The following is a 26,403-nucleotide window of genomic DNA, read 5'->3' as shown; positions in this document are numbered from 1 at the left end:
GACTAAAGAAAAGAATAGATCAGAGAAAATAAAGGCATCCACATCAGACTGTTTTGTTTTTACTGAGACTTGAAGCAGGCAGCCAATGCAGTAGTGTATGTGAGATCTAGAGCCTTTAGCCGCTTTTCTCCCCGCCTCTGGAACCGACTCCCACTAGACATCCATAACATCAACTCTCTACATTTTCAAATCATGTCTCAAAAGTCATCCTTTCAAACTTGCTTATTCAATCTGATTGAATCATTTCTTTTACACTGTTTTATTGGATGTTTTTATTCATTGCTAACTTATGTATTTTCACTAAGTTATTGATATTTCTGTTTTTAACTTTGACTTAAAAGGTGACTTTGAGTGCTTTGATGGATGCCTATAAAATGCATTACTTTTTATTTTAATAGTTCCTAGAAGCGTATTACTTTGCTTCACCCACATTATTTGGCGAGCCAGCCAGGAGAGCCTAAACAGGGCTTCTCAGAGACCTTTATACCAGTTAATAATAATAATAATAATAATAATAATATCTTGAATTTATATAGCGCCTTTCAAGAAACCCAAGGACGCTTTACAGGAACACATATACATGGACAAACTATGTGAGGGGTAGGATGAGTGTAAGGGGTGGTTTAGTGAAGACTGTAGGCTGTGGTGAACAGGTGGTGCTTGAGTTTACTGTAATTGCACCAAATCCATCCACAACCAAAACAAATGAAAATAAATTTTGCATTATCATATTAATGATAATTATGAAGATAAAACATCAATTGATCTGTACCCATGCAAGAAATAGAGAGATGAAATTATTTGAAGAGTATTTTCTGCATTTGTAAACCAACCCCTCATGTCAGGTTTATTGTCACATTCATTGAAGCTGGGAATTAGAAGGCTTCATATATTGAAAGTAAGGCACTGTAAGTCAGTTTCATACACTGACAGAATCTAACATTCGTTTTACGACATTTAATAAAATTCTACCAAGGTAGCTATAAATTTAAGGAAATATCAAAATATGTTAAATTGAAAAGGTATTATAAATCACTTGGAAGAATAGCGAAATAAGTCACACTAGCCTAGTCCAAATTATCAGGTGCTAATTCGAATGGGCTGTCTTACCCTATGAGGTTACCAAACACTGTCCTAAAAGAAGACGTACTGAAAGACTTCTGCTTCTCCCCCTTTTAGGTCCAGGGTTCGCCATCTTCTCCGTCATTCAGTTGCTTCTTCCTGTGATGGCACTGTGGCTGCAGCGTAGCCATGGCGATCACTCATATTGGGATGTGGCGGCTGCAAATTTCAAACATGCCATTGGCCTGTGTTGTGAGCTGGTGGTGGAGCACATCAACAGTTTCATCCACTCAGGTAAGACGCAAAGTTTCAGGAGCAGGTGCACAGCCTGTATAAAACAATCAATCGAATAAAGCAAACATTCTCACGTTTTCCTCTTATTTCCATGTGCGACTCCAAGATTTACAGTCCTAAATTGTGTGTGATAAACCCCAAAAACCTGCAAAATGTTGCACTTAAAAAATACTACGCTTCAATTACACTTTGCTCTAAAAGATCTTATTTTGAAAATGGCAAACAAACTGCCTCAGTGTCAACTACTTTGAAGGGACAAACACTGAATGCAGACCATGTTATGTCTGCATTACTAAGCCGTACTTCTAAATTTATTGACCTACAATATTAGTGGGTCAAAATGTTTTGAACCCACAATCATTTTAAATCACTGGGTTAAACCTTCAGTTCCTGCTACCACTGTCACCTATTTTCACAAAACAGGAGGTATTTTTTCCTCTTTTATAACATGAGGATATTAATAATTTTTAGATTTTTAAACATTTTTATTATCAAGTGTTTATTTTCATTATTTTAACTTTATGTACAGCCCTTTGAAAGTGCTTTTTACTAAAAAATGTATTTTTATTGATATTATTATCTATTAACATTTTAAATACTACCATTTACTTGTATTTTTGGTTGACATAAATTAGTACCAGTATGGTGTTTAATTTAAGAAATACCAAACAAACTAGAGTTTTTTAATTTATTTGTGGTTTATAAATCAGAGTGTTTTAATTCACTGAGCAATAATATTTATAAACTGCGAATGAGCCCAGAAGACAAACATCCGCGCAGGAGGATTATGGGAGGAAGTTGTGGTCAAACTTAGTCATATGATTAAAGTGCATTATTATTTTTTTTAATGCATTAAGCTTTCCAGATTAATCACGAGTGTTAGTGCGTTTATATTAACAGGCCCAAAAATGATATAAACCTCGTTATGAAGCAGATTTTCTAGAAGGCAAAAAAGCACTTTTCAGATGAAGCAGATAAAACCCTACAGACAGTGACTACCTGACTTTTGAGAAATCATAAATTCTTTACCATGAAATAAACTTTTCAGTCGGATTTTTAAGATTTTTCAATATGCTGGAAAATTGAAACTGCCTTACAAACACATGCACACAAGATTCTAGTCTATTATTTTCATCAACTACCAAAGATATGAAATGAAAGGAAGAAGAATTAAGGGCACAGGCGAGGAAGAAAAAGAAAAGGAAGAAAAACGTGATTAAATCTCAACAAGGAGATTCATTTTTAATCTCAGGAACATGAATCTTTGATAGAAAATTTCTAATCTCAGCTCTGCGGTCACATATGAACTGCTGCTGTTTATCTGGTGTTCAATACAGTGTTTGTGTACCCACGTTAAATGGAGCGTGAATGATGTGTTGTTGTTCCACTTGTTGTTTCACCTCTTTAGTCAAATGAAATTGTGGCTACTGCACCTTTATCCCATGTGCTAATAGGACGGGCTGTGTTTCTGTGTTGTGTGTGAATGTTGCAGACATTGGCTACGAGTCTTTGATCAACCTGATGCTCAAAGATCTGTTTAAACTGCTGGTGGCTTGTGTGTCTGAGCCTGCAGAGACCATCTCCAGAGTGGGCTGCTCCTGCATCAGGTGAATACAAATTAAACACAAATTAATTTTCTCAAAGTTTATGGTTTAAAATGGTGAGCAATGTTCTTTATCTCAGTAAAGCCTGAATGTGCTTAGTTTGAACCGTAAATCATACCAAAAACAATAAAGTTGCACATTTTACCTGTAAAATGTTTTAACACTTTATAAACAGAATGTGATAACTTTCTTGTCATTTTCAACAAATACAATGCCTATAAAAAGTATTATAATCCCTTGGTTGGTTTACCATTTTATTGATTATACAAATCAATCATGGTCAATATAATTTGGCTGTTTGGATAAAAACCTCTTTAATGTCAAAGTGAAAACTGATTTCTACAAATTAATGTAAATTAAACAAAATCACATAATGTAAAATAAGTGACTGCATAAATACTTTATCACTTCAACTCAGTATGTAGTAGATGCACCTTTGGCTGCAATCACAGCACTGAGTCTGTGTGGATAGGTCTCAATCAGGCTTGCACATCTGGACACTGCAATTTTACTCCATTCTTCTTTGCAGAACTGCTCAAGCTCTGTCAGGTTGTGGGCTTGAACGGCCCTTTTTACTCCAGCCACAAATTCTCTATCAGAATTAGGTCTGGACTTTGACTCATCCACTCCCAAACATTCACCTTGTTATCTTTAAACTATTTCTGTGTAGCTTTCGCTGTGATCTTCAGGTCATTGTCTTGTTAGAAAATAAACCCTCCCCCAAGCCATAGCTCTCTTGTGGACTGACTAAGATTGTCCTCTTGGATTAACCTATATTTTGCAGCATTCATTTTAACCTCTTGCTTTACAAGCCTTCCAGGGCCGGCTGCTGAGAAGCATCCCAACAGCATGATGCTGCCACTCCAATGCTTTACAGTGGGGTTGGTGTGTTTATGATGATATGCAGCGTTTGGTCTTGTCTGATGGCCAAAAAGTACCATTTTGCTCTCATCAGACAAAATAACTTTCTTCCACTTGACCACGGAGTCCCACATGCCTTTTGGTGAACTCTAGTCAGATTTCATGAGTTTTCTTCAACAGTGTCTTTCTCTTTGTCACTCTCCCATAAAGCTTTGACTTGTGATGAATCTGGGTAACAGTTGTTTTATGCAGAGTCTCTCCCATCTCATCTGCTGAAGCTTGTAATTCCTTCAGAGTAGTCATAGGTGTCTTTGTGGACTCTTTCACTAGTCTCCTTGCACGGTCACTCAATTTCAGAGGACAGCCTCTGAAATTGCCGCATGTGGCAGATTTACACATGCGCCATATTCTTTCCATTTCTTGATGATGGATTCAACTAAACTCTAGGGGATGTTCAGTACCTTGGAAATTTTTGTATCCATCCCCTGATTTATACTTTTCAATAACCTTTTCTTTGAGTTGCTTGGGGTGTTTTTTTGTGTTTGTGGTGTAATGGTAGCCAGGAATACCAATTAACCAGTGACTGGACCTCCCAGACACAGGTGTCTTTATAATATATCACTTGAGACACATTTACTGCACTCAGGTGATCCCCATTTAACTAATTGTGAAACCACTAGCACCATTTGTCTGGGTCTCTAATGAAACAGGTCAGTCACTTTAAAAGCGGTAAATATTTATGCAGTCAATTATTTTAACCTTATAAATTTTATTTGATTGACATTCATTTTTGGAAATCTATTTTCGCTTTGACATTCAAGAGATTTTGTTGTTGTAGTTTTTAGTTAAAAAATGCCAAATTATAATGGCCATGTTGATTTATAAAATCAACAAAAGGGCAAAACGTCCAAGGGGGTGAATATTTTTAGAGGCACTGTAGTTTAACATTAAACCAGATAATTTATGTTTCTTTCAATCATTTAAAGACGGTTGCATTCACATTTTACTCAGCATGTTTTAAAGGGAGTTGAGACTTTTTTTTCTACTTTCTGAGCAGCAGTAAAAGTAAGTCTTTTTGCTTAAACAATACAGCTGAAAGCATCATGAAAACTACCGTGTTTAAAACTTCCATTTAAATTTCTGATGGAAATCTGCAAAAGATTATAACCTTTATTGAGCCCTACAAACAGGATTTAGCAGTTTTTACAGACTGGATTTATTAATAGGTTTGTTTACCCTTTTTTTCAAGACTTTACAAAATAGGACTCTTTCTGGTATGGGTTCACTTTTCTGCCTGATCTAACCCTTGTTTGTCTCTCTGCAGGTATGTTCTGGTCACAGTGGGGCCGGTGTTTACAGAGGAGATGTGGAGGTTAGCCTGCTGTGCTCTGCAGGATGCTTTCTCTGCTACATTAGAGCCTGTCAAGGTACGCACACACTCCCAAGCACACACATACACAGCTGCTTACACATTTCAGAGAATATATGGACATGAAATACTCATATGTAGCATGTCAAAAGACACACAGATGTAAGCAAGAACGAAAATTATGATAACAAACCATCAGTTGCACTCTCTTTCACACTCAGCAGGCCAGTCCCCTGTAGTAAACCACATAATCCATCCCCAATCTGAAGCCGCTGGTTGGGAGAGAAGTAATCTAAAAGCCTTTGCTGCTAATACTATCAACATGCTGACACTCTGTGTTAAGCTTGATAACCCCAGTTAACCTTCTGCAGCTGTGAACAACAGCTGTCTCCTCACTGTGTCACACCGTAAATCTGTTGCATCTCTCTTTTTTTTGTACAAGGACAAAATGTCATTTCAGATCGATGTTTTTTTTTCTACAGTGGCACCTAAGCTATTTCACAACTCTGACAACTGGTACTTGACTTTTTGGGTAATAGATATTAGCCACCATTTATGATATCTTCAAATAGTTATGCAGGATTTCTCTGTTCTTGTTCTTGTGCTTTGTCACAGGCCCTCTTTCAGGCTATCCTATTTACACATGCACCTTGTAACAGGACACTTTCACTATCAGACAGAATAGGAAAGGTCTCAGAAGACAGGACAGTGCAGAAAAAAGATGTGCTAGAATGAGATTGTTAATTACAGAATTTAGAAATGGGATCTTTTTGAAATAGTTTTCTTTAATATTCTTGTAAGAACATGGGACACTGCAGGAGTGGCATTAAACTTGCGTGAACAAATTAGTGAATAGCATGCATTTACATGTTCTATACTAGAATACTCCCAAAGATTTTTTTTCTTTTTGGGGTCATGAAATTAGTTTTAAGAATTTCTTTGCTTTAGTATTTGTTGAGACATTTATGTCTGCAGTAAATATTACAGCTATCTTGGGGGCGGAGGGGATTCATGCAGGACACAGCAGTCATACACCCAGACCATATGTGACCGCCGTGATCAGATGACGGCCAGCTAATCCCAATTATCACCTCCCACAGCCAATCACAGCTCTTTCTCTAAACACAGCTGTGTATGCAGATATGACGTACTTCTCACTAACCCCTGTTTGCATTAATGCTAATGCACCACGCTGCTGCTGTTTCTGCTGCTGGTAAAGCTTAACCTCCTCCACCCCAGCCTCCTCCTTCATAGCACAAAGCTTGTTGCACCCTCATATAGAGATTCATGCTGCTATGGATTAATTACATTTTAACTAATTTTATTGTATTCAGTCTGCATTGTCATAAATATATCCATCCATATGGGCTTTTCTAGCTATGCCCTTCCCAGAAAGTCAAAGTATGCTGCTTGACTAACTAAAAAAATAGATAAAACAAGACTAAGTTGAAAAAAGTGAAAACAAAAAAAAGAATACAGTGTACTGAAAGAAACAAACCACTTTACTCTTGGTATATCCATAAATGTTTGATGTATTTTTTTCAACCAGGGCTGTTAAAAGATTCACATTTGTAATCCCATTTATCTCAGAATTTCTGTAGTAAATCACCATTAATCTTGATTTTTTTATACTGACTTAAACTACTGGTTTATGAATTCCTGTTTAGATACAGACCTGCTTTGGGTACGTTGGTTTCTTTGGGTAGACTTAAGTAAATATATCCAGGGGAAAAGGAGCTTGTAATGGATTTAAAGGGAAATAAGAGAACAATAAAAAGGTAAATGATAAAACAATGTGCAGATGACTTTTAACCTGTCCACTGAGCTGTCTGTGATTGTTTTAAAGTGAAAAGAGACACTAAGAAGCAGTGGTGGACTTACGCTGAATCCCAGTTCTCCCCTTAACCCTCAATCTTAACCCTCAGTCTCAAAATACGCTTTCCCGCAAAGTGCGAGGGCCGCCCGAGAGTTGAGCTGAGGGGCGAGTTTGAGGGCTTTATTTCCCTCAACTTTGAGATGTTCCTGGAGCTCCCTTTGTGTTGAGGGTTATCACTCAAAGAAAGATGGCGGCAGGTGCAGGGAAGAAATCGAGCTACATATGTAAATTTTTTTGTTAATAGAGATCTAAAAAATATGAAAAACCACTCCAATATCTTAGTTTAATGTTATTTTATGGATTTTTCCCCTTTTGTAGTGTATCATTTACTGTTACTTTAACGATCATAAGCCGGTAACTGCGCCATTGTGGACAAGCCTACAAGTTACAACTGGTGTTTGGCATTAGCTAATGGCTGTGTTATACCGTGACTTTAAGCTGAATATGTCCATGGTTGTGGTGTTTATACATGTTGTTTGGTTGAATAGTAACACATTCTTATTTTTCTTCTTCTTTCTCTGAATCGGACCATGCCGTTTTGGCACATTACTGCCCTCTACAGTCTGAAATCATAACTGCTATTAAGGGGTGTCACAAGATGACCCTTAGTTGGTTTTGAGGGGTGAGTTAAGACTGAGGGTTGAACTTGAGGGTAAGATTGAGGGTTAAGGGGAGAATTGGGATTCAGCCCAATTTTACATCACTGTAGCTGCAGGGAAATGTTGCAGAGGCTCAAGCAAAGTGTGGTTAAAGGGGCAATAAAGCATGACATTAATCATGTTTGAAAATGTGTAATGCACTTAAACTGAATCTTGATAAACTGTGATTAATGCAGTAATGCTGACAGCCTTAAACTGTTTTTCACAGCCTGCTGAGCTTTAGAAGAAAAGCTGAAACTGGTGTTACTTGTTTAAGTACATGATGATGATGATGATGATGATGCACTGATGATGATGATGATGGGGACTATGACAATAATGATGATGATGATGATGATGATGATGATGCACTGATGACGATGATGATGGGGACAATGACGATGATGATGATGATGATGCACTGATGATGATGATGGTGGGGATGATGATGATGATGATGATGCACTGATGACGATGATGATGGGGACAATAATGATGATGATGATGATGATACACTGATGACGATGATAATGGGGACAATGACGATGATGATGATGATGATGCACTGATGATGATGATGATGATGATGATGATGATGCACTGATGACGATGATGATGGGGACAATGACAATGATAATAATAATGATGATGATACACTAGTAATGATGATGTTAATGATGATGATGATGCACTGATGACGATGATGGTGGGGACAATGACACTGATATTACTGATGATGATGATGCACTGATAATGATGATGCACTGATGACAATGATGATGGGGACAATGACGATGATGATGATGATGATGCACTGATGACAATGATGATGGGGACAATGACGATGATGATGATGATGATGATGATGCACTGATGATGATGATGATGATGATGATGAGAATGACGGTGATGGTGATGGTACCTGCTGTGTGGACATGGTGTTTCAGTGTCGTGGGAGATCACAGACTTTAAGAGTGCAGCCTCTGCTTTAATCTACCGCCTGCTTTTCTATGTGTTAGTGTGTTCAGTAGAGGTGGCATGGCCAGGCTCTCCATGTGTGTGTTATGTGCTGTGTGTTCCTGCAGTTGTGTAGCAGCAGCCTGACTGACGGCAGCTAAGCAGCTTTACAGCTTAGAGCCACATGTGCGTGTGTGACTGTGATGTATGTCTCAGGGAGATAAAGTGATCATGATGATCTAGCACCATTGACAGATTTTCTTTATTTGTTTCACAAAGTTCTATTTTTGGACTGGAACATGCTAAATGAGTTATTTTAGGGTTTGTTTTAATATTCTCAGCAAAGTTATAAAATGTGGTTTTCTCCATTTTTTAGGAATGCACGGTATTGGATTTCTGCCTATATCTGATATGCTATTTTAAAACTAATTTTGGCCGATACCAATACTGATATTTAATAATATTTTTTTCATTGTAAAAAACACCAATTCCATCCTGTACTACAAATATTTTTTTTAAGCATTGGTATTCCATTTTTATTTGAACCAGACAAAACATTTGATTTTTATCAGAAATAAAGGATATATTGTTTTTTCGAATACAGCCATACACTAATGAAAAACCTACAGTAATATCTTTGGGTTACATGTGCATTAGATGCTACATGTATTTTTAACAGTACAGCCAAAGTCATCTGCATCTTTGAGTACAATAAACAGCAGCAAAATAGACTGCTGACACTGAGCTCCACAGTGCAAAAAAAGAAATAGCTTGTACATTTAGACTGATTCTCCTTATTACTCAGCCAGTTAGCATGATGACTCCCTGAGATACTCCTGAGAAAGGGCTTTAAATAACAACAACAACAACAACAAAAAGATTCTTAAATGCATAAAAACCAGCTATAGTTCAGAGCTTAAATATGATCTTAAATTTTTGAGACTCAAGATGAACAAAAGAAATAAAACTTCAACTGAAGTAGTTCTCCTGACTCTGCTTTAAACAGCACAAACTAAGCAACCAAGTTTAATTGGCATTTCACTGTAAACAGCTCTGTAACAACCCAGTGACACCCACATCTCCAATGTTGGAGACAGGACACCTGCAGAGTGTGCGCCATGCACTGGAGACTTGGCACACAGATGTCGGTCATTGCTTTTGCCATGTTTGCACACTCATGTAGCACAACATGCACGTTCTTTATCTCTGTTTTCCATATCCAAAACATGTCATCAAAAGCAGCTGTAACTGTGGTTGCTGAGTGAGCACTCCTGTGAGTGTAGGACAGGCTTTTTAAGAGTGAGATCCTCATCTATCCACTGAGGCAGTGAGGCTCAACATGCTAACAGGACAGACACTTTATGTCCATATATCCTTGGTGAAGCTAATATGTTTAGTTGTAACGACGAGCTTCTCGACGTGACTGGAAATGAAGTTTTGCAGTTCAGGTAAGGCAAAAGCGCCTGCTAGGTATAACGCAGCGGGGCATTAAGTGCATCATTAGCCCTCAGAAACCCATGTATCCCACAACGCTGAAGGGCTGTTTATCAAGAGCTATAAATTCAGTGATTTTCCTGTTCAGCTCCTTACCTTTGGGTGGTCGCTGCTGTATTTTTTAGCTTTGTCGAATGACTTAAGTAGAGGCTGTTGACGAGTTTTCCCTGGCACGAAGTTTTGTCATTCTTTATCTTAACAAAGTCCTTGTAGTCATCAGGTTGACAGTTTTTTAGATGCAAAATTAAAATGGTGGTGTTTAAGGCGTGTTGTCGAGTCCTCCTCATATCACATGTACTTTACAAGCGATCCAAACAGCTTCTTTGCTGTCTTGTTCTCACACCTCAAACTTCTCCCACACAGCCGACATGTTGAGTTTGTTGCTGGCGCATGTCCAGCGTCATTGTCTGCGCTTAATTATGGCACAACATTATCGGCAGTACAGATTGGTGAAAATTTTATTATTTGCTGATACTGATATGCTGCCGATAATATTGCGCATCCCTAATGTATTGCTTTAAACAAGTGATATACAATAAAAGATTTCTTCAAGTATTCTTTTTGCCAATATTTCCAAGCTAATTTTGGCCAAAACTGATGCCGATGCCATTATGTAAAAATATTTTTTTTAATTGTATAGAATACCAAGCCTTACCTGTTTTAGTTTTGAGTTGTTATTGAAGAATTCTCCTGATTATGCAGCAGGTTAGCATGGTGGCTCTATATGACAATCTGACCAAGTGCTCGAATTAAACAAAAAAAAAAACTAAACAAAACAAATTGTTATCAATTAGAAAAATTAAACCCAGCTGGAGGTCAGAGCTAAAACTTCAGTCCTTAGAAGAAACTTTGCAGCGTTCCAAATTATCACATAAATATCATTCCAGTTAAACAATCACTTGATTTTTAGTTTTTCAATTCATGTTTTCAAATGTGCTGCTTCTCCTGTCTTTTTCAACACTAATATTAATCTCAGACAGGTTTGGTAATTAGTTTACCAGGTGAGCCTCATAAAGGGAAACAACTTAAGGAGGTTGTTTCACATTATTAAGCAAGTCAAAGGTTTCATGCAATATGGGGAAAAAGAAAGATCGTTCTGAAATTTCACAAGCTGTCTTACTGCAAAGGTAGCATCCATCACAGGGTCTCACTTGAAGACACTGAACTCTTCAGAACGACCAATTTAATTTCACAAATGTTAGCAAATGGAGACTCCATGGCTAGGTGCTTGATTATATACACCTGTGGCAACAGGTCTGATAGAAACATCAGAATTCAATAGGTGTGGCCTAGAACCTTAGTCCATAAAGTGTAGCTTTGAAATAAGATACCTGGGAACATTTCATCCTACAGCAGTGAGCTGTTCAGCTTTGTCACTCTTAAACAGCTGAAACATTGAAGCATTATGTGAAGCAGTTCCAATAATTTAGTCTTAATCTGAAAAACTCATCTTCTGTTTCCTCATCTTGTTGAATCAGTGTATGGAAATTTTCTCACACACAAGCACCAAAAGTGATTACTAAAGCCTTGATTTAAACCCCAGTGTTCATCTCTATAGTCTATCAGGAGTTCAGGGACTTCAACTTCTGCCTCTGAGATTAATATTTAAAATCTTAACATATGGCTTTATGTGCCATAGAGTTTTGTTTATGTAACAGTCTTTGTGACTCCGGTAAATGTAAGGACTAACATTATCTTTTAATGTGGCACACCATATTTATTTAGGTCTTATGGTTGGTTATATAAGCACTCCTGATGTCCAGAGGCCTTCAACAATTACGTTTTGAACACTGTGTCCTACGTCCAGCTGTTTGTTTCTTTGTTTGTCTGTTTGTTTCTTGTTTTTTGCTTTTGTTGTACTTTGTGCTAGCTGGAGCTGCTAAATTTCAGGGTCAGGATGTTTTGGGATCGTCAAAGTCGGTATTCAGTCAAAAATACCCCAAACCTTTATTTTAAGGAACAAAATGCTCAGGAACTACACTATTACACATGTTTTGTGTGGGTGTATGCCCAGTTTAAATACCAGAATACCCCAGATAACAATTGCTAAATAGCCTAACATTTAAATGCTTGTCTCAAACCCCTTATTGTCAGGGTTTTAAGCATCCTAAGAATTGGTTTGTGGCTTTTTAAAACGAGAGAATCATATCAATTTGAGAGACACAGTAAGGTTTCAGGTTTTCTTGGTGTGTTTAGTTTTTGACAGCATCACAGATGTTAGAAATCAAAATACAGCTGTACCCCAGTGGTGCCAGTGACCAAAGTATTAAAATACTTTTGTGTGGTTTGACTATAATAACATCAGCAAAGATGACACATAGAGTAGGTTTGTTATTTAGGACACTGGCAGCCTTAAACCTAAAGCTTATGGTATGTGGAAGTCAATACTTAACATGTAGCTTATGCTTTCCGACACATCAGCACATGACCTTTGACGGGGTTTATAGAAAAGCTGAATCTTTTCATAAGCAATGTGTTCAGGTCACATGGAATAAAATGTACAGACTTTATAATACTTTATAATGCAAAGGTTTATTAGGATGAAAAAGTACAATCTTGCAGCCAACATTTGGTTATAGAAAAGTTTTTTTTTCTACTTTATTAAAAACTTCATGGTAGTGGAAAACTCTGATTATAAAAATGGATTTGTGTCATTGAAAAAGATCATGTACAATGTGTAAATTTGTGTAAGAATGTTTCCGGGAACATGTCAAGGAAGAAGTCACTACAATTGGAGTTGTTTTTGGGCAGAGAATATTGAACTGTATGTGATATAACTTAATCATCCAGATATTTTGTCAGGCTGTCTATAAAGTACAAACATCAGACAGTTTTAAACTCCAGTGATCACCCCCACTGGTCTTATGTATTTTAGTTATTTTTCATGTTTTTTCTAACAGCTTTTTAACTAATTATCTATCTGTATGTAAAGGCTTCAGAGCCTAATATTTGATTTTGTGCACATTATTTTTATTTGATTAAGACTGTTTTTGTCTCTCTCTTTCTGTTTGTTTCTGTAGAATCTTCTAGCATGTTTTCATAGTGGCTCTGACAGTTTTTCTGGAGACGCCTGTGAGGTAAAGGTGGCAGCTCCGTCCCATTCTCCTTCTGCAGAGGCTGAGTACTGGAGGATCAAGGCAATGGCTCAGCAGGTCAGTGTAACCTAAAGGGCAATTCTGGTGTTTTTGAACTGTGGCCATATTTATTTTCTAGTAGATAGCCTCAGCCAGCAGATGCAGAATTGTCTGTAATGAATACTACCTCTCCCCTGTTGTCTTTGTCTGGCAGTTGTGTATTTTTATTTCACATGTCAAGTTCACAAGTCATTTTGAAAGTATCTTTAAGTATCTTTAATCTTTAAGATTTATATATTAGAATAATAGGTGCCCTTTAGGACCAGAAACAGCCTTTACTTTGCTTCAAGAAAAGTCATACAATTCTGCACACATTTTTTTCACCTGTTTCACCGAGGTTGCTCGTTTCATGCTGCCTTGACATTTTTGTTAAAGAAATATTGTCATGCATCCAAACTTCCTATTTAGGCCTCAGAATGCACACACTGACACCACAAAAATAAAATATAAAAAACTAATTATAAAGACATTGTTGTACAAGCAAATCTCTTAGTCCTCAGCATTAAATTGCTGTTTCTGCCAAAGTCTGGTGGACTTTTAAAGAACAATGTTGCTGCTGATTGTGGATCCTAACAAGCATCATTCGCCAAGAAAATGATGCCTTTCTTTAAGTAACATCTCTGCAATGCTGTCAAAAACCTTGAACAACAATCAGGGCCCAAGAAGTGTCAAAAAATGATCACTCTCATGGATGCCCTTGCCAAGAAGAACTCCATTTGAATAATTTGCTTCTTTTATAGTCTATTCAGGAAACTCCACCAATCAACCACCCAAATTAAAGGTCAAGTAAAATAAAATCAAAAATAACTTAAATGATTCATTAAAACTTAAAACAGACAAAAAGCGCCTGTCAGCTTACTTCACTACAATATTGTATCATTAGTTTAGCTACACTGCAGCTTATCCAGAGGGGTTGTTAACGTGTTTGTGTTTCAGGTCTTTATGTTGGACACCCAGTGTTCACCAAAGACACCCAACAACAAGGAGGGCTTTGAGCACGCTCAGTCCTGCGTTCTCATCATCGAGCTGCCTCCAGACACACAGTCCAACGGACACACTCAGAAAAGGTGGAAAATACACACATACACATAATAAATAATACACACAGACTCATTTTTAGCTCCACATATGATGGATATTTTCTTATATATTTCCCAATTTCAGTCCAAAAATGCAAAGAATCCAGGTGTATGTGTGTGTGTGTGGGTGTGGGTGTGTGTGTGTGTGTGTGTGTATGTGTTTGCCAAAGGTAGTGAACCAATGTTTTAAGACATCTCTGTGTTTAATGTATTGTCATTTCAACTGTCTCAAATACTGAAAAATATTGTGTTTTCCTCTAAGCCATACAGGAACCAGATTTATTCATTCTTTAATTTTCAGGCTTTCAGTAGTGGCCTTAAATGTTGAAAATGTTGAATTTATCTTTTTTTTTGCCTTCAGTCTGTTACATCCTGAAATCATGTTTTATCTTAATTGTTTAGTTGTAGGAATGTATCAGCTACTGTAAGAGAAAGAATTGTATGACCCCATTTGTCTATAACGTTTGAGGATATTGTGCTTGTAAATTTCAAAGTAGGAGCAAATTAAATTAGCAAAACATAAACCTATTCTCACATGACACAAAAGAAATAGATGAATAGAAATGAAATGCAGCCATGATTAACTGACTAAATCAAACTGATGAACTCTTTCTGTTTGTCTTTCTGCTGCTGTTTAAAGGAAAATTGGGTAAGACTGTTGTGTTTTTGTCATGGTTGACTTTACATTTTGCCAAATGCCTTCATATACAGATTTACAATGTCAAACTTCTCGCAACATGGAAACAGCTATTTGTGAATGTTAAAATTGATCATGTTTAAGTGTTATTAGATGTTTTATCACATAATAAAATGAAATTTATCCTTTATCTTTATTGACCAAAAAACTGCTATTGCATCTACAACAAAATTTGAAAACTAACACCGCATTTGACTGAAGATTTCAGTGCCTCCAATAAACTTTGCAGCTCTTTCTATTGTGTGTCTACACATTGTGCCACACACTGTTTGTTGTACAGTGACCATCACATGATGCATGCTTGCACAGAAGCCCTGCCGAAATATGTTCAAGTACTCCTTTGTCTTGTGTTAGTGTTTATTTAAAGCTGACGGTTACTCATATGACAACAGTATTTCTAGTGTCAGGATTTTAAACTTGAGTTTTTCTTTGTTATAACTAAATTATTATTTTTATATTTAACTTTGAAGACTTTACAGTTTATGCCTGGAAACTTCAAATTACTGTTTTCCTGATGATATAGTTAATTTCTTTGGGAGCAAAAAGGGACACAATTCAAGGGATATATCCCAGAGTAGTGGCCAGTTATTGTCCCTATTCATTTTTAATTGTTTCTGAATTCTGTAGGATCCCATTCAGGACCATAGTGGTCAGCCTGCTGTCCCACCAAGTCCTGCTTCAAAACCTCTACGACATCCTGCTGGAGGAGTTTGTTAAACAGCCCGAAGGTCACGAAAGAGTCACACCTGTGAGCTCTGACCCCAGCAGAGCCTCAGCAGGCTTCCTGCGCTACATCTCTATGACTAATTTAGCAATAATCCTGGATCTGCTGCTGGACTCCTACAGGTAAGTCAGGCATTATTTTTCAATACAGTGTTAGATCTGTAATACTGCTGTTTGAAGAATTTAAACCAAAGGATCAGCTGATGTTAATTGTTATAATGTTAATTATTAATATGTTTTACATGAAGCTGACTCTGTCTTAATCCCATCTTCTGCAGAACAGCTCGGGACTTCGACACTCGACCAGGTCTGAAGTACCTTCTGATGAAAGTGTCGGGTGTTTGCGGAGCAGCAAATCTGTACCGACAGTCTGCCATGAGCTTCAACCTTTATTTCCAGGCGTTACTCTGTGCAACCCTGAGCCAAGCCGATGGCATGACCGCTCAGCAGGTGAGCACATCATCAGCACTCTTCATTTTTTCTAAACCCTCTCTACTCAATCTCTACTCAACTCACATCTTTTTCACTTGAGAGATGTCTGAAACCTTTGCTTTATTTCATCTATTTTTTGACATCACCAAACAACAGACCCTCACATTTTCAGTAGCATGAGACATACAGGGAGCTAAGAGCCAGGTATTCTCTCCAGGGTAAGTTTAGAACAACCCAGAAACAAATGGTTCAGACTTATGTCTACATTCCTCAATCTTCTCAGAGACACATCTTGAAATAATAACTTAACTTTTGCATGTAATGAATGAGTGAGAAAAGGCAACTATTAGCTATATATGTAGCTTTATAACACTGTCATTTAAGAAATGTACCTTTATTTATTCAGAAAAAGAAAAAAAAAAGAAAAATTAAGCCTCCAAATTTCCACACTCTAAGAAAAAAAGTAACCCATTGGTGTAGTAAAGCAACGTATATTGTAATTGTTTTATCGATGAAAATAGTCCTAGATATGTTATTCTTATAAAAAAAGACCTTTGTATGAAGTATTTAATAGGTGTTTTGTTGTGTTTTTAGTTTATAATTGCAAATTTAATTTTGATGATCTCAAAGCAGATGGACCCTTGACCACCCCCAGGGGGTCCTGCACCCCAGGTTGGATACCACTGCACAAGGATCATCATCATCAGCCATCAGCACCCACACTTCCTGCTAGATTTTGTCTGTCTTGTACAAGACGTCATGTACTTTTTGTAGTACATTTTTGTAGTGTTTGTATTTTTCCATCTACTTTGGTTCGATGGAAGTTTACTCTATCTTAGCAAAAATATTCTACATAATAAACTCTGTTATATTAGATTAATCCTAAAATTCAGTGTGTTTTAGTTAGATAATCTACAACCAAAGCAACAATTTAGCAACCACCTATTGAATGCAGAATGGTGGCATATATTATCAAAACAACAACAAACAATGCATAGCCACCACTTTGAAGATGGAACAGTTACCAAGAGAGGAACAATCCGAAAATGTTTGATATTTAAATGTTCTTTCAGGTGAAGCGAATCCTGTATGAGGAGGAGGAAGGGAGTTCTGACTCCTCTCATCCTGGCTCTGCTTCCTCAGAGGACGAAGACATCTTTGAAGAGACAGCACAGGTGACTCACACAGTGTCTGTCACTGTGTTAAATATTTACCTGACACACCAGAAAGATTGTTGAATATATCTCTTGCATGAATATATTTCCCATTCATCTGGGAAATCTACCATAGAAAGCATTTGGGGAGGTCAGGACTTTTCAAAAATTCTCGGAAGGTGATTGGTGGAAAGTTCTGTCCATCACATTCATGTCAGGCCAATCAGAGCGACAAGTCAAAAAGACGTCATGCATGCGCTTCTCTTGAGTTGACAGGCTAGTGCTGCTGTAGATGATGGCAGAGCTTCTCTGTGAATAGAACTGATGCCAAGGCCAGTCAGGAGACATGCAAAATCATCTTCTCTGCAAAGCTTTTGGGGTGGCTCAGTTCTATTCACAGAAATGTGGTCCAGTTCTGGTTAAATTGATGTTTTGCTGTTTGCAGTGGTACAACTAAACCCCACCCAAAGCTACCTCGTTCTCCTCAGGTGGCACTGATTGGTCCGAACAATGTTGGGTTCGTCACAAACTTTATGGATTGGAGCTTTTCAAGATAGATTTGCCTGATGACATAGATGGAGTCTAGCAAATCCATCCAGTTAGATAAATATAACAGTGGTTTTAAATGTATTCTTGTAATAAAAGCTTTGCCAGTTTGAAACTGGGAAAACTTCTCAGCTGCCCTGAAAAGAATCACTGGTAACAGAAACAAAAATTTGCACTTACAGGCCATTGTGATTACAAGGTAGAATCCCAAGAATCCCACTGCTCTTTTTGCTTCTCTTTGTTGTTCAACTTTAACAACGACAGTCCACAGAGAGCTTAAAACTTCTCATATAAGAGGAATAATTCGATGCTCTACTGAAAAACACTCAAATCATCCACTTGATTTCCGGTTTTCTCCCCCAGGTCAGCCCTCCTCGAGGCCGTGATAAACGTCATCACTGGAGAGCCCCTATCCCGTCCCTCAGCGTGCAGCCGATAGGCAGCGCAGACTGGGCCTGGCTGGTCAAACGCCTCTACAAGCTGTGTATGGATCTGTGCAACAGCTACATCCAAATGCACCGGGATCTGGAGAGCACACTGGAGGAGGCGGCGGTACTGAGAGGAGGAGGAGGGGACCATGTCTTCTTCCTGCCCCTCTTTCAGTCTGAGACTTCCACCCCCACGTCAGTGGGTGGGCTGTCAGCGAGGGGGACACCATCAGAAGAAAGATGTCAGACAGCGGATGCCAGTGTAGCATCACCTGGAGACACGCCCACACCAAGCCCAGGATTCAGGTTTGATTTAAGACTCCTCTAAAGGCATATTTGGGATTTCAGTGAAGGAGGTGGTACTTGTCATCACCCACATAATAGCTGGGGTAGCCACAAACAAAACAACAAACATATTTATAATTGTCTTTTTTCTTTACTTTTCCTGTGAGAATCTTGTGTTATATGGGTACATGCCATATATGTGAGTATCAGATATCTTTCATTGGTATGTGCAGCTCTGTATATATGTGGGTTATTGCTGCTATTGTTCTAATTTATTAATTACATGTTTTTATCTGACAGCTTCATGTGTGCAGCACTAGTCCAAGACTTATTTTACTAAGGGAACAAGTGTGTCGTATTGTATCATACATAGCCAACAGTTCAAGCTAGAAGCTAGCTAAAATGTTAGAGTGGTCTAGTTACAGACCAGAGATCCCTGACGGCCACTTTCACAGAGCATTCATGTGAGATGCCGCCTCTTTCAGCACAGAAATACGGCTAAAAGGCTAACACTTTTAAAATAAAATCAGATTAGACTTCCATTTAGGGTAAGAGTTAGGGTTAAAGTAAGGGTTAGGACACCAAAGTTGAAATTTTAAAACCTGACCTGCCAAACCTGATGACTAAACATTTAATAAAGCAGAGTTACCATTCGCTTACAGGACTAAAGCTTATCCTCCATTAAAACATTCTGACATAACTTTCATAGCTCTGTTGTCTGCGTAATCCGTGCAGATGATGTGGCTAACATAGATAATGTAGCTACGTAGCTAACGTAGTGTAAGATGAACTCACAAAGCGGCTATGTAATCTACATAGCCACATTGACTTTAGCTATGTATACTAAAGCTCATGTTGCTAAAGCTAATGTAGCCACATTGGCTTATGAGTTAATGTTAATTATTTAACTAGCACAGCTATGTTAGCTTTAGCTAAGGCAAGCCACTGTTCATATAACTACTTTTAAACCGGTCCATATTTAATTTAATCCCAGATTAGACCTCAGATCTTTCTCTCTGCTTCATTTATGAAATGTTGCTTGGTCTGCAATGTTTACAACGTTGTTATTTCATGAATGTAATGACCAGATTTTGTTAATAAATAAAGTTGCGTTCTGTGAGAGCAGCCATTAGAGATCTACTGGCTGCAGCCAGACTGTCTTGAAAGTGGCAAACCTTCACTTTAACTTTCTGAGGAAATGTTGCCTAAAATAGTGACTTATTAGAAACTACAAACATATATATATAGCAATTCTTTTTTATGCAATAGGTTGTAAATATGTACATCTCCTTGAAATTATGGCACTATAATCATTGGGAATATGAGGACTAATTCAGTTTCACCACTGGATTGGCTTTCTTTTAGGCCCATGGTGTCCCAACTTGAGTGGAGTAGTCGTATTAAAGCTGCTCTTCTCTGCCCTCACAGCTGCACAGGCAGTCTTCCTCACCACTTCAGGACTGGAGGTGAGAGGAGAGACTCTAGCATCACTGGGAGCTCGGTAGGAGGAGCACCTAGCAGCTCTGGACCAGGTAGAAGAAAGGAATGGTGGGAAAGTGCCGGGAACAAACTGTACACCATCGCCACGGACAAAACCATCACCAAGCTCATGATGGAGTACAAGCGTAGGAAGCAGCAGCAGCAGCAACCTCAGCAGAGTCATGTCAACCTGTTCATGAAGGAGCAAGGCCGGGCGGCAACAGCAGCAGGAGGAGGAGGCGTCGGGGAGAGGAGGGGCCCTGTGGAGCCCCAAAGGCCCCCACAGAGGCCTCAGCATCTGGTGGACCAGCAGGTTCCACCTTTGAGGCACTCAGTTAGCGCAGGTCCTGAAGTCCTGAGGCAGGAAAAGAGACCACGGTCTGGATCTACAATCAGCTCCCACAGCATCTCACTGAGGGATTCCGAAGCTCAGATACAGGTATATGAGAACATGAATGACAAAGAGCACCTCAAACAGACTGTCAGTTGTGTCTATGAAGCCCAAACATTCAAACATCAGCTTTGTTCTTAAAACCTTTGTCTTTCTTTTAGGCTTGGACCAACATGGTTTTGACCCTCCTGAACCAAGTCCTCCTCCTGTCAGACACTTCTTTCTTGGCACTCCAGCCAGCGCTGTATCCCTGCCTCAGCCAGCTCACCTGTCACGTAACTGACGCTCGTGTCCGCCAAGCGCTGCGTGAGTGGCTGGGCCGTGTCGGCAGACTCTATGACATCATTCTGTGATGTTGCAGTAATGAAATGTAAAACATGCAGATGAGGAGGAGAGCAGGGAGTTTGTCAGTGAAGGATTAAAAACAGGTGAATAAGATCGATGTCATTGGCTTCGATGTCGCTATGCAGTTGATTGATGAAGCGTTTGATTGGCTGATGATGCCAATGGAATGGACCAGTGGAGCATTAATAGGCAATCATTTGACATCAAGTTTAAGGATTTGACTAGCAGAGTGAATGTGCCACCTGTGTTGTTCTGCAGCTGGAGTTTTTCATTTCCTCTCTACAAACACTCAAGACAGAGAACACAAACACTCATATAGTAGAGGCTGTTCTTACTTCGCTTTCTGAGTCTCTTTGTCCTTTCTCACCTCTGTCATCTTGTCTGCAAACAGGTCAGTGATTCAGTGTCTTCAAGAAGCTTATTTTGAGACAGGAGGCTTTCTGGAGGAGCTTTAAGCGCCGATGTTTAGGTGTACACTTGGAGGAAGCCTTTTAAGCCCCAATGTGTATACAAAACAATGTATTTATTGGCATTGTTAGGATGATCATAGCGATTGTTAAAACAACACAGCAGGCCAAAGATGCATCTGTGCCATATACTTGATTAACAATGCTCTGATTTGACCATCTGCCACTGCAAATGCATTTTGCCTCCTCACCTTCACAGCTCATATATCAGGTGGAAACAAGGGAGTAAGGAAGGAATAAAGGATGTAAAAGAAAACCTGAAGAGGGTACTTTATAGAAGCATTAGAATGATATTTAATTATCTTTTTTTCATGAAAAACTGTAGGACAACACAATTATTTAAAACATTACAGTATTCATTCACTACGCTTATGTCTATATTTGATCTTACATATTTATCATGTACATTTTGGCTGCTTTTGTGGGACTGGGAGGCCGATTAATATATTATTGTCTGCCTTCACTTCCTCGGAAAATTGTATCCTGACCCACTATCTAAGGCTGGCACTTAATCTCTGTTGATGTGACGCATGGACGCCACAGTGACAAACCACAAGTAACAAAAATAATGATAATGAAATCAAGAAAAATCAGGTCACAGTGTTCACAATGAAAATTGAATGTTATATTTATTTCTTTAATTTCCTCCGCTTTAGATAGTGAAGCTAAATTACACCCTGCGGGGGAGTGGTTTTGCATTTTTTCAAGTTTTCACTGCTACCATTCATTTACTTTATAGAGCACATTCATTCACTTATTCATCTTTAACTGATTTTTTTTTTTTTTTTTTATTAGTGGCCCCCTAAAAAGAATGTCTCACCAAAATATAATGAAGTATTTGATTTAACCAAAGCCACATGCAGAGAGTATGTGCATTATAATAGATAATGTTTATTTAAATGTTTATGCGTGTACATATATTTATGCAGATTTTTATTTATTCTGAGTTAATTTTAGAGGTGGATTTTATATTTTGTCATGTGTTATCTGAAATTATGCCATGATTTATGTTTATTTTGATTTTTATTATTGTTTCTGCCACCAGCAAGGCACCACATATTTACCCACTATTCACTGTCAGGTCTAGCCCCAGAAGGACTGCTCATGCTAAATGTGCACCTAGGTTATAAAGTCAAGTTGCATTAGAACTGTTGTTCTAATGGAAATGCTCCTAATGGAGACTAACCCATGCAGGTTAAACTGCAGGAACTGTTTTTACCTCAGAAACTGCATCATGGAACCGTTTGGCATGCATAAGCCTGGTGTACACTGTGTGAATTTCATCTGATTCAGACATGAATATGTCGCAAAACTTGCTTGGAACCCCAGCCAACTTTCAGCCAAAACAATTCTGCATCGTTAGTCAGTTTGTCATGTGGTGTACTGGAGGATAGGACGGCCAACCATGACCCAGCTATCCTAATCCTTAACCTCTGGGCGTTTTTCCTTTGTGAACTGTCGGACACATCTTAAATCATGACAAGAGCAGGAGTGACGGATGAAAACGGAAGAAAAACATACCACTATCCACTTAAATTAGGGATATTTTGACTCAACAGAGGTCCAATCTGTTTCCTTAGGCCCAGTTTTTTCATTTATCATAATTTCACACATAACATCTCACCTCTCACAGCATTAGATATGTTCACTTCATGAAACATTTACACACACAAAAATCAATGTTTAACCAAGTAGAAACCATGTTAATTTACATATCCTACTTTATTTTATCTGTGGTACATATCAATGGTTTTGAGAATTTCTTGGTCTTTCCCTGTAAAATCAGCCGTGTTAATCAGACATCCCGGGACTATCTGTACAGCTATATAACATAATCAGTTGTCATTAAGTTCCTGTCACCTCTGATATTATTTGACCATCTGGTTGATCTGCTGAAATTTAAGGTTGTAATTTTCTTTTAACGTCAGAGGAAAGAGAATTGTTGTATTGAGCCCAGGTTCATTTTTGTGTCTTTATTGATGTACCATTACGGCTCCAAACATCTATCAGAGGATCTGGATCTGGACTATGGTGATCATTTAGTTGTAACTATAAAAAGTCGCCACTTTTCATCTTAAACAAAGTGGTTTACTGTTTACTCAATACAATTTTCTGTCTCTAGACTACTATTTTTGCCACTCAGTGGCTGAATTAGCCAACTGCTGCTGTGGCGTCACGCGCGTACCCTCGAGAGTCAGCTTGAAATCGCACAGTGTATAACCGGCATCAAAAATCAACTCCAATGATTGGTGGTGTAAACGTACAAATTATGAGTCAGGGCTTTACAACTTTTAACCAATTGTGACACAGGGGTGGGACAAAGCATCTACAAGCACTGCCTTTTGGTTCAGAGGACAAAACATGGATCCTCTAAATCAATCAGTGCTGCTGAACATGCTTGTATTTCACTGCTCACTGTGGAGTGCATTTAGTTAAATGAGACATACCACTGGAGAGTAGGAAATCTCAGCTTTCACCCAATTTTTGAGGCAATTTGATGTGATAAACAGTTCAACATTATCGCATCAAACATTTTTGCTGGGTGGCTATTTTCAGCCACCGTCTACTAGTGTTTGAGGGTTAAATAATGAGAGAATAACCAGACCTATCAGTCATGAGGCGGTAGCTACTGTACTGGAGGCCTGCAAACAACGGCAGCCAGCGAAGAGACTAGCATGGATGTATACTGTGGAAGTTTTATCAGAACTGGACAACATTTCTTTACTAAAAGAAGAGCAAAGAACTGCTTTTGAACTGCCTGATTTTCTTGGTGAAAAAGATGTTTTTGCTCTTATCTCAACCGGCTGTTTTGACTTTGGTGTCTCTTGATTTTGTCTAATATATGCAGAAGTAATGCTTTTCAGCAAAATAATCTCACATCCCATTTCACCCTTTCAGATTTCTTGCAAAGAAAATGTAGAAAAGGACGCATACCCCGCAGCAGTGGTTTCAGATATTGCAAATAAACAACAGTAATATTAAATCCTCCTTTGAGTGGTCCTGTTTGCTTTTGTGGGCCACAAAGAGCCATTAATCTGAATTTCAGCCTGTTTCATAAAACATTTCAAAACCATACACAGGAGCTTTAAATCTGCAGTTTTATATCAAAGAATTGATAAATTAATTGCCTTAAGTGAATTCCTCCAAGCTGCATGGTCTATTTATAAAACTGTTGCAGGCATTCTGCCCCTATACAGTTTTGCCAGCCTGGTCTTTTCACGAAGAACTTTATGAAACCAAAATATCCCACTAGTGGACATTTTTAATAAGGCATGCAGATTTACAAAGGGCACTACCAAGCATATTTATAGATAAAACCTTAGCTGAACACATGGACATCTCACTGCAACTGCAATCTGGATTATCTCTGCATTTTAACCCCCAGTTATAAGTCAGTCCTTGTTACTCAAAGTGAAATCATCCAGCAGTTTTGTCTGGTTTCTGGATTTTTGACTCACTCATCCTATAAAAAAGACCCTTTCTTTTGTAATACACTCATCTGTTGGCAGACGTTTGTCATGTTCATGCTATTAATGCTGGCCTTATAGGACTTTTCAAGACATTTCCAGTCACAGCCAAATTTTCAAAGTCTGTATGAAATGAAGACTTTTTTCAGAGTTGGGCATGCTCCCATGACCCCTGTCTTTTTGTGTAAGGTGGCCGTTTAACTCAGTCCAAGCTGTTTTAAGGCATTCTTTCCCTTGCCTTTGCTTCACAATAAAAGCAAACTTGTTTGAATTATTCCAAGTCTTTTGTTTTGTCTTATGTATATTTTCTTGTTCAATGATGTGACTATTGTCAGCAGCTGACAGCAGTAGCCTCACCATCACCATGCAGGAAAGTAGTAAACATGGCAGGGGGTAAAAGAATAAGCAGCTCTTCTAGACAGTGGAAAAGTAGGACAAACTGGTGGAGCTGTTGGGAAGCTAGAACGCATATTTACCCCCTTTAAAGTGACTGTCCTAATCCAACAGAGGTCCAGACAATTGGTGCTAGTAGTCTCACAATTAGTGAAAAGGGGATTCACCTGAGTGCAGTGAATATGTCTCGGGTGATTGTAGTATAAAGACACTTGTGTCTGGAAGGTCCAGTCACCAGTTAAATGATTTACTGTTAATCAGTATTCCTGGCTACCATTACACAAAAGAACACTCCAAGCAACTCAGAGAAAAGGTTATTGAAAAGTTTAAATCAGGGGTTGGATACAAAAAATGTCCAAGGCTGAACACTGAACATCCCCCCTAGTTCAGTTAAATCTATCATCAAGAAATACAAGGAATATGGCTCATGTGTAACTCTGCCTACATCAGACTGTCCTCACAAACTGAGTGACTGTGCAAAAACAAGACTAGTTAGAGGCCACAAAGACACCTATGAAGGAGTTTAAAGCTTCAGCAGATGAGATGGGAGAGACTCTGCATACAACTGTTGCTGGTGTTCTTCACAAGTCACAGCTTTATGGGAGAGTGGCAAAGAGAAAGCCACTGTTGAAAACTCATGAAATCTCCACTAGAGTTCAACAAAAGGCCTGTGGGAGACTCCGTGGTCAAGTGAAAGAAAGTTCTTTGGTCTGATGAGACCAAAATGGTGCTTTTTGACCATCGGTCAGGATGCTATGTTTGGCAGACACCAAGCACTGTACATCTCCACAAACACACCATCCCCACTGTGAAGCATGGTGGTGGCAGCATCATGCTGTGGGGATGCTTCTCAGCAGCCGACGCTGGAAGGCTTGTAAAGTTAGAGGGTAAAATGGTTGAGACAAAATATAGGAAGATCCAGGAGGACAATCATATTCAGTCAACAAGAGAACTTTTATTTTACAGCAAGACAAAGATCCGAAGCATACAGCGAAAGCTACACAGAAACGGTTCAAAGACAACAAGGTGAATGTTCTGGAGTGGCCGAGACAAAGAAAGACCTTGATCCAGTAGCAAATTTGTGGCTGGACTCGAAAAGAGCTGTTTACACTTGATACCTGTACAACATGACAGAGCTTGAGCAGTTTAGCAAAGAATACTTCAGTAAAATTGCAGTGTCCAGATGTGCAAGCCTGACAAAGACCTATCCACCCAGACTCAGTGCTGT

General features: G+C 38.6%; 1 protein-coding gene across 2 annotated transcripts in view; it reads left to right on the top strand.

The window, feature by feature from the left end:
* arfgef3 (ARFGEF family member 3) overlaps positions 1-24,982 on the top strand; it is a 96,696-nt gene extending 71,714 nt beyond the window's left edge. The window contains exons 31-42 of one of the 2 annotated variants that reach the window (XM_041789829.1): positions 1,180-1,356; positions 2,849-2,963; positions 5,146-5,248; positions 13,176-13,307; positions 14,226-14,356; positions 15,009-15,017; positions 15,693-15,911; positions 16,067-16,238; positions 17,294-17,395; positions 18,284-18,654; positions 20,062-20,551; positions 20,665-24,982. In XM_041789829.1, the coding sequence (XP_041645763.1) occupies positions 1,180-1,356; positions 2,849-2,963; positions 5,146-5,248; positions 13,176-13,307; positions 14,226-14,356; positions 15,009-15,017; positions 15,693-15,911; positions 16,067-16,238; positions 17,294-17,395; positions 18,284-18,654; positions 20,062-20,551; positions 20,665-20,856 (2,213 nt within the window). In that variant the 3' untranslated portion in view covers positions 20,857-24,982. The remainder of the gene's footprint in view (positions 1-1,179; positions 1,357-2,848; positions 2,964-5,145; positions 5,249-13,175; positions 13,308-14,225; positions 14,357-15,008; positions 15,018-15,692; positions 15,912-16,066; positions 16,239-17,293; positions 17,396-18,283; positions 18,655-20,061; positions 20,552-20,664) is intronic. The other variant, XM_041789831.1, reaches the window with a different exon arrangement.
* The last annotated feature ends 1,421 nt before the right edge of the window (positions 24,983-26,403 follow it).

The sequence above is a fragment of the Cheilinus undulatus genome, linkage group 6 (assembly GCF_018320785.1).
Source record: "Cheilinus undulatus linkage group 6, ASM1832078v1, whole genome shotgun sequence".
NCBI lineage: Eukaryota > Metazoa > Chordata > Actinopteri > Labriformes > Labridae > Cheilinus > Cheilinus undulatus.
The sequence above is the reverse complement of the archived record's forward strand: the minus strand, read 5'-3'. Positions and strand labels throughout refer to the sequence as shown.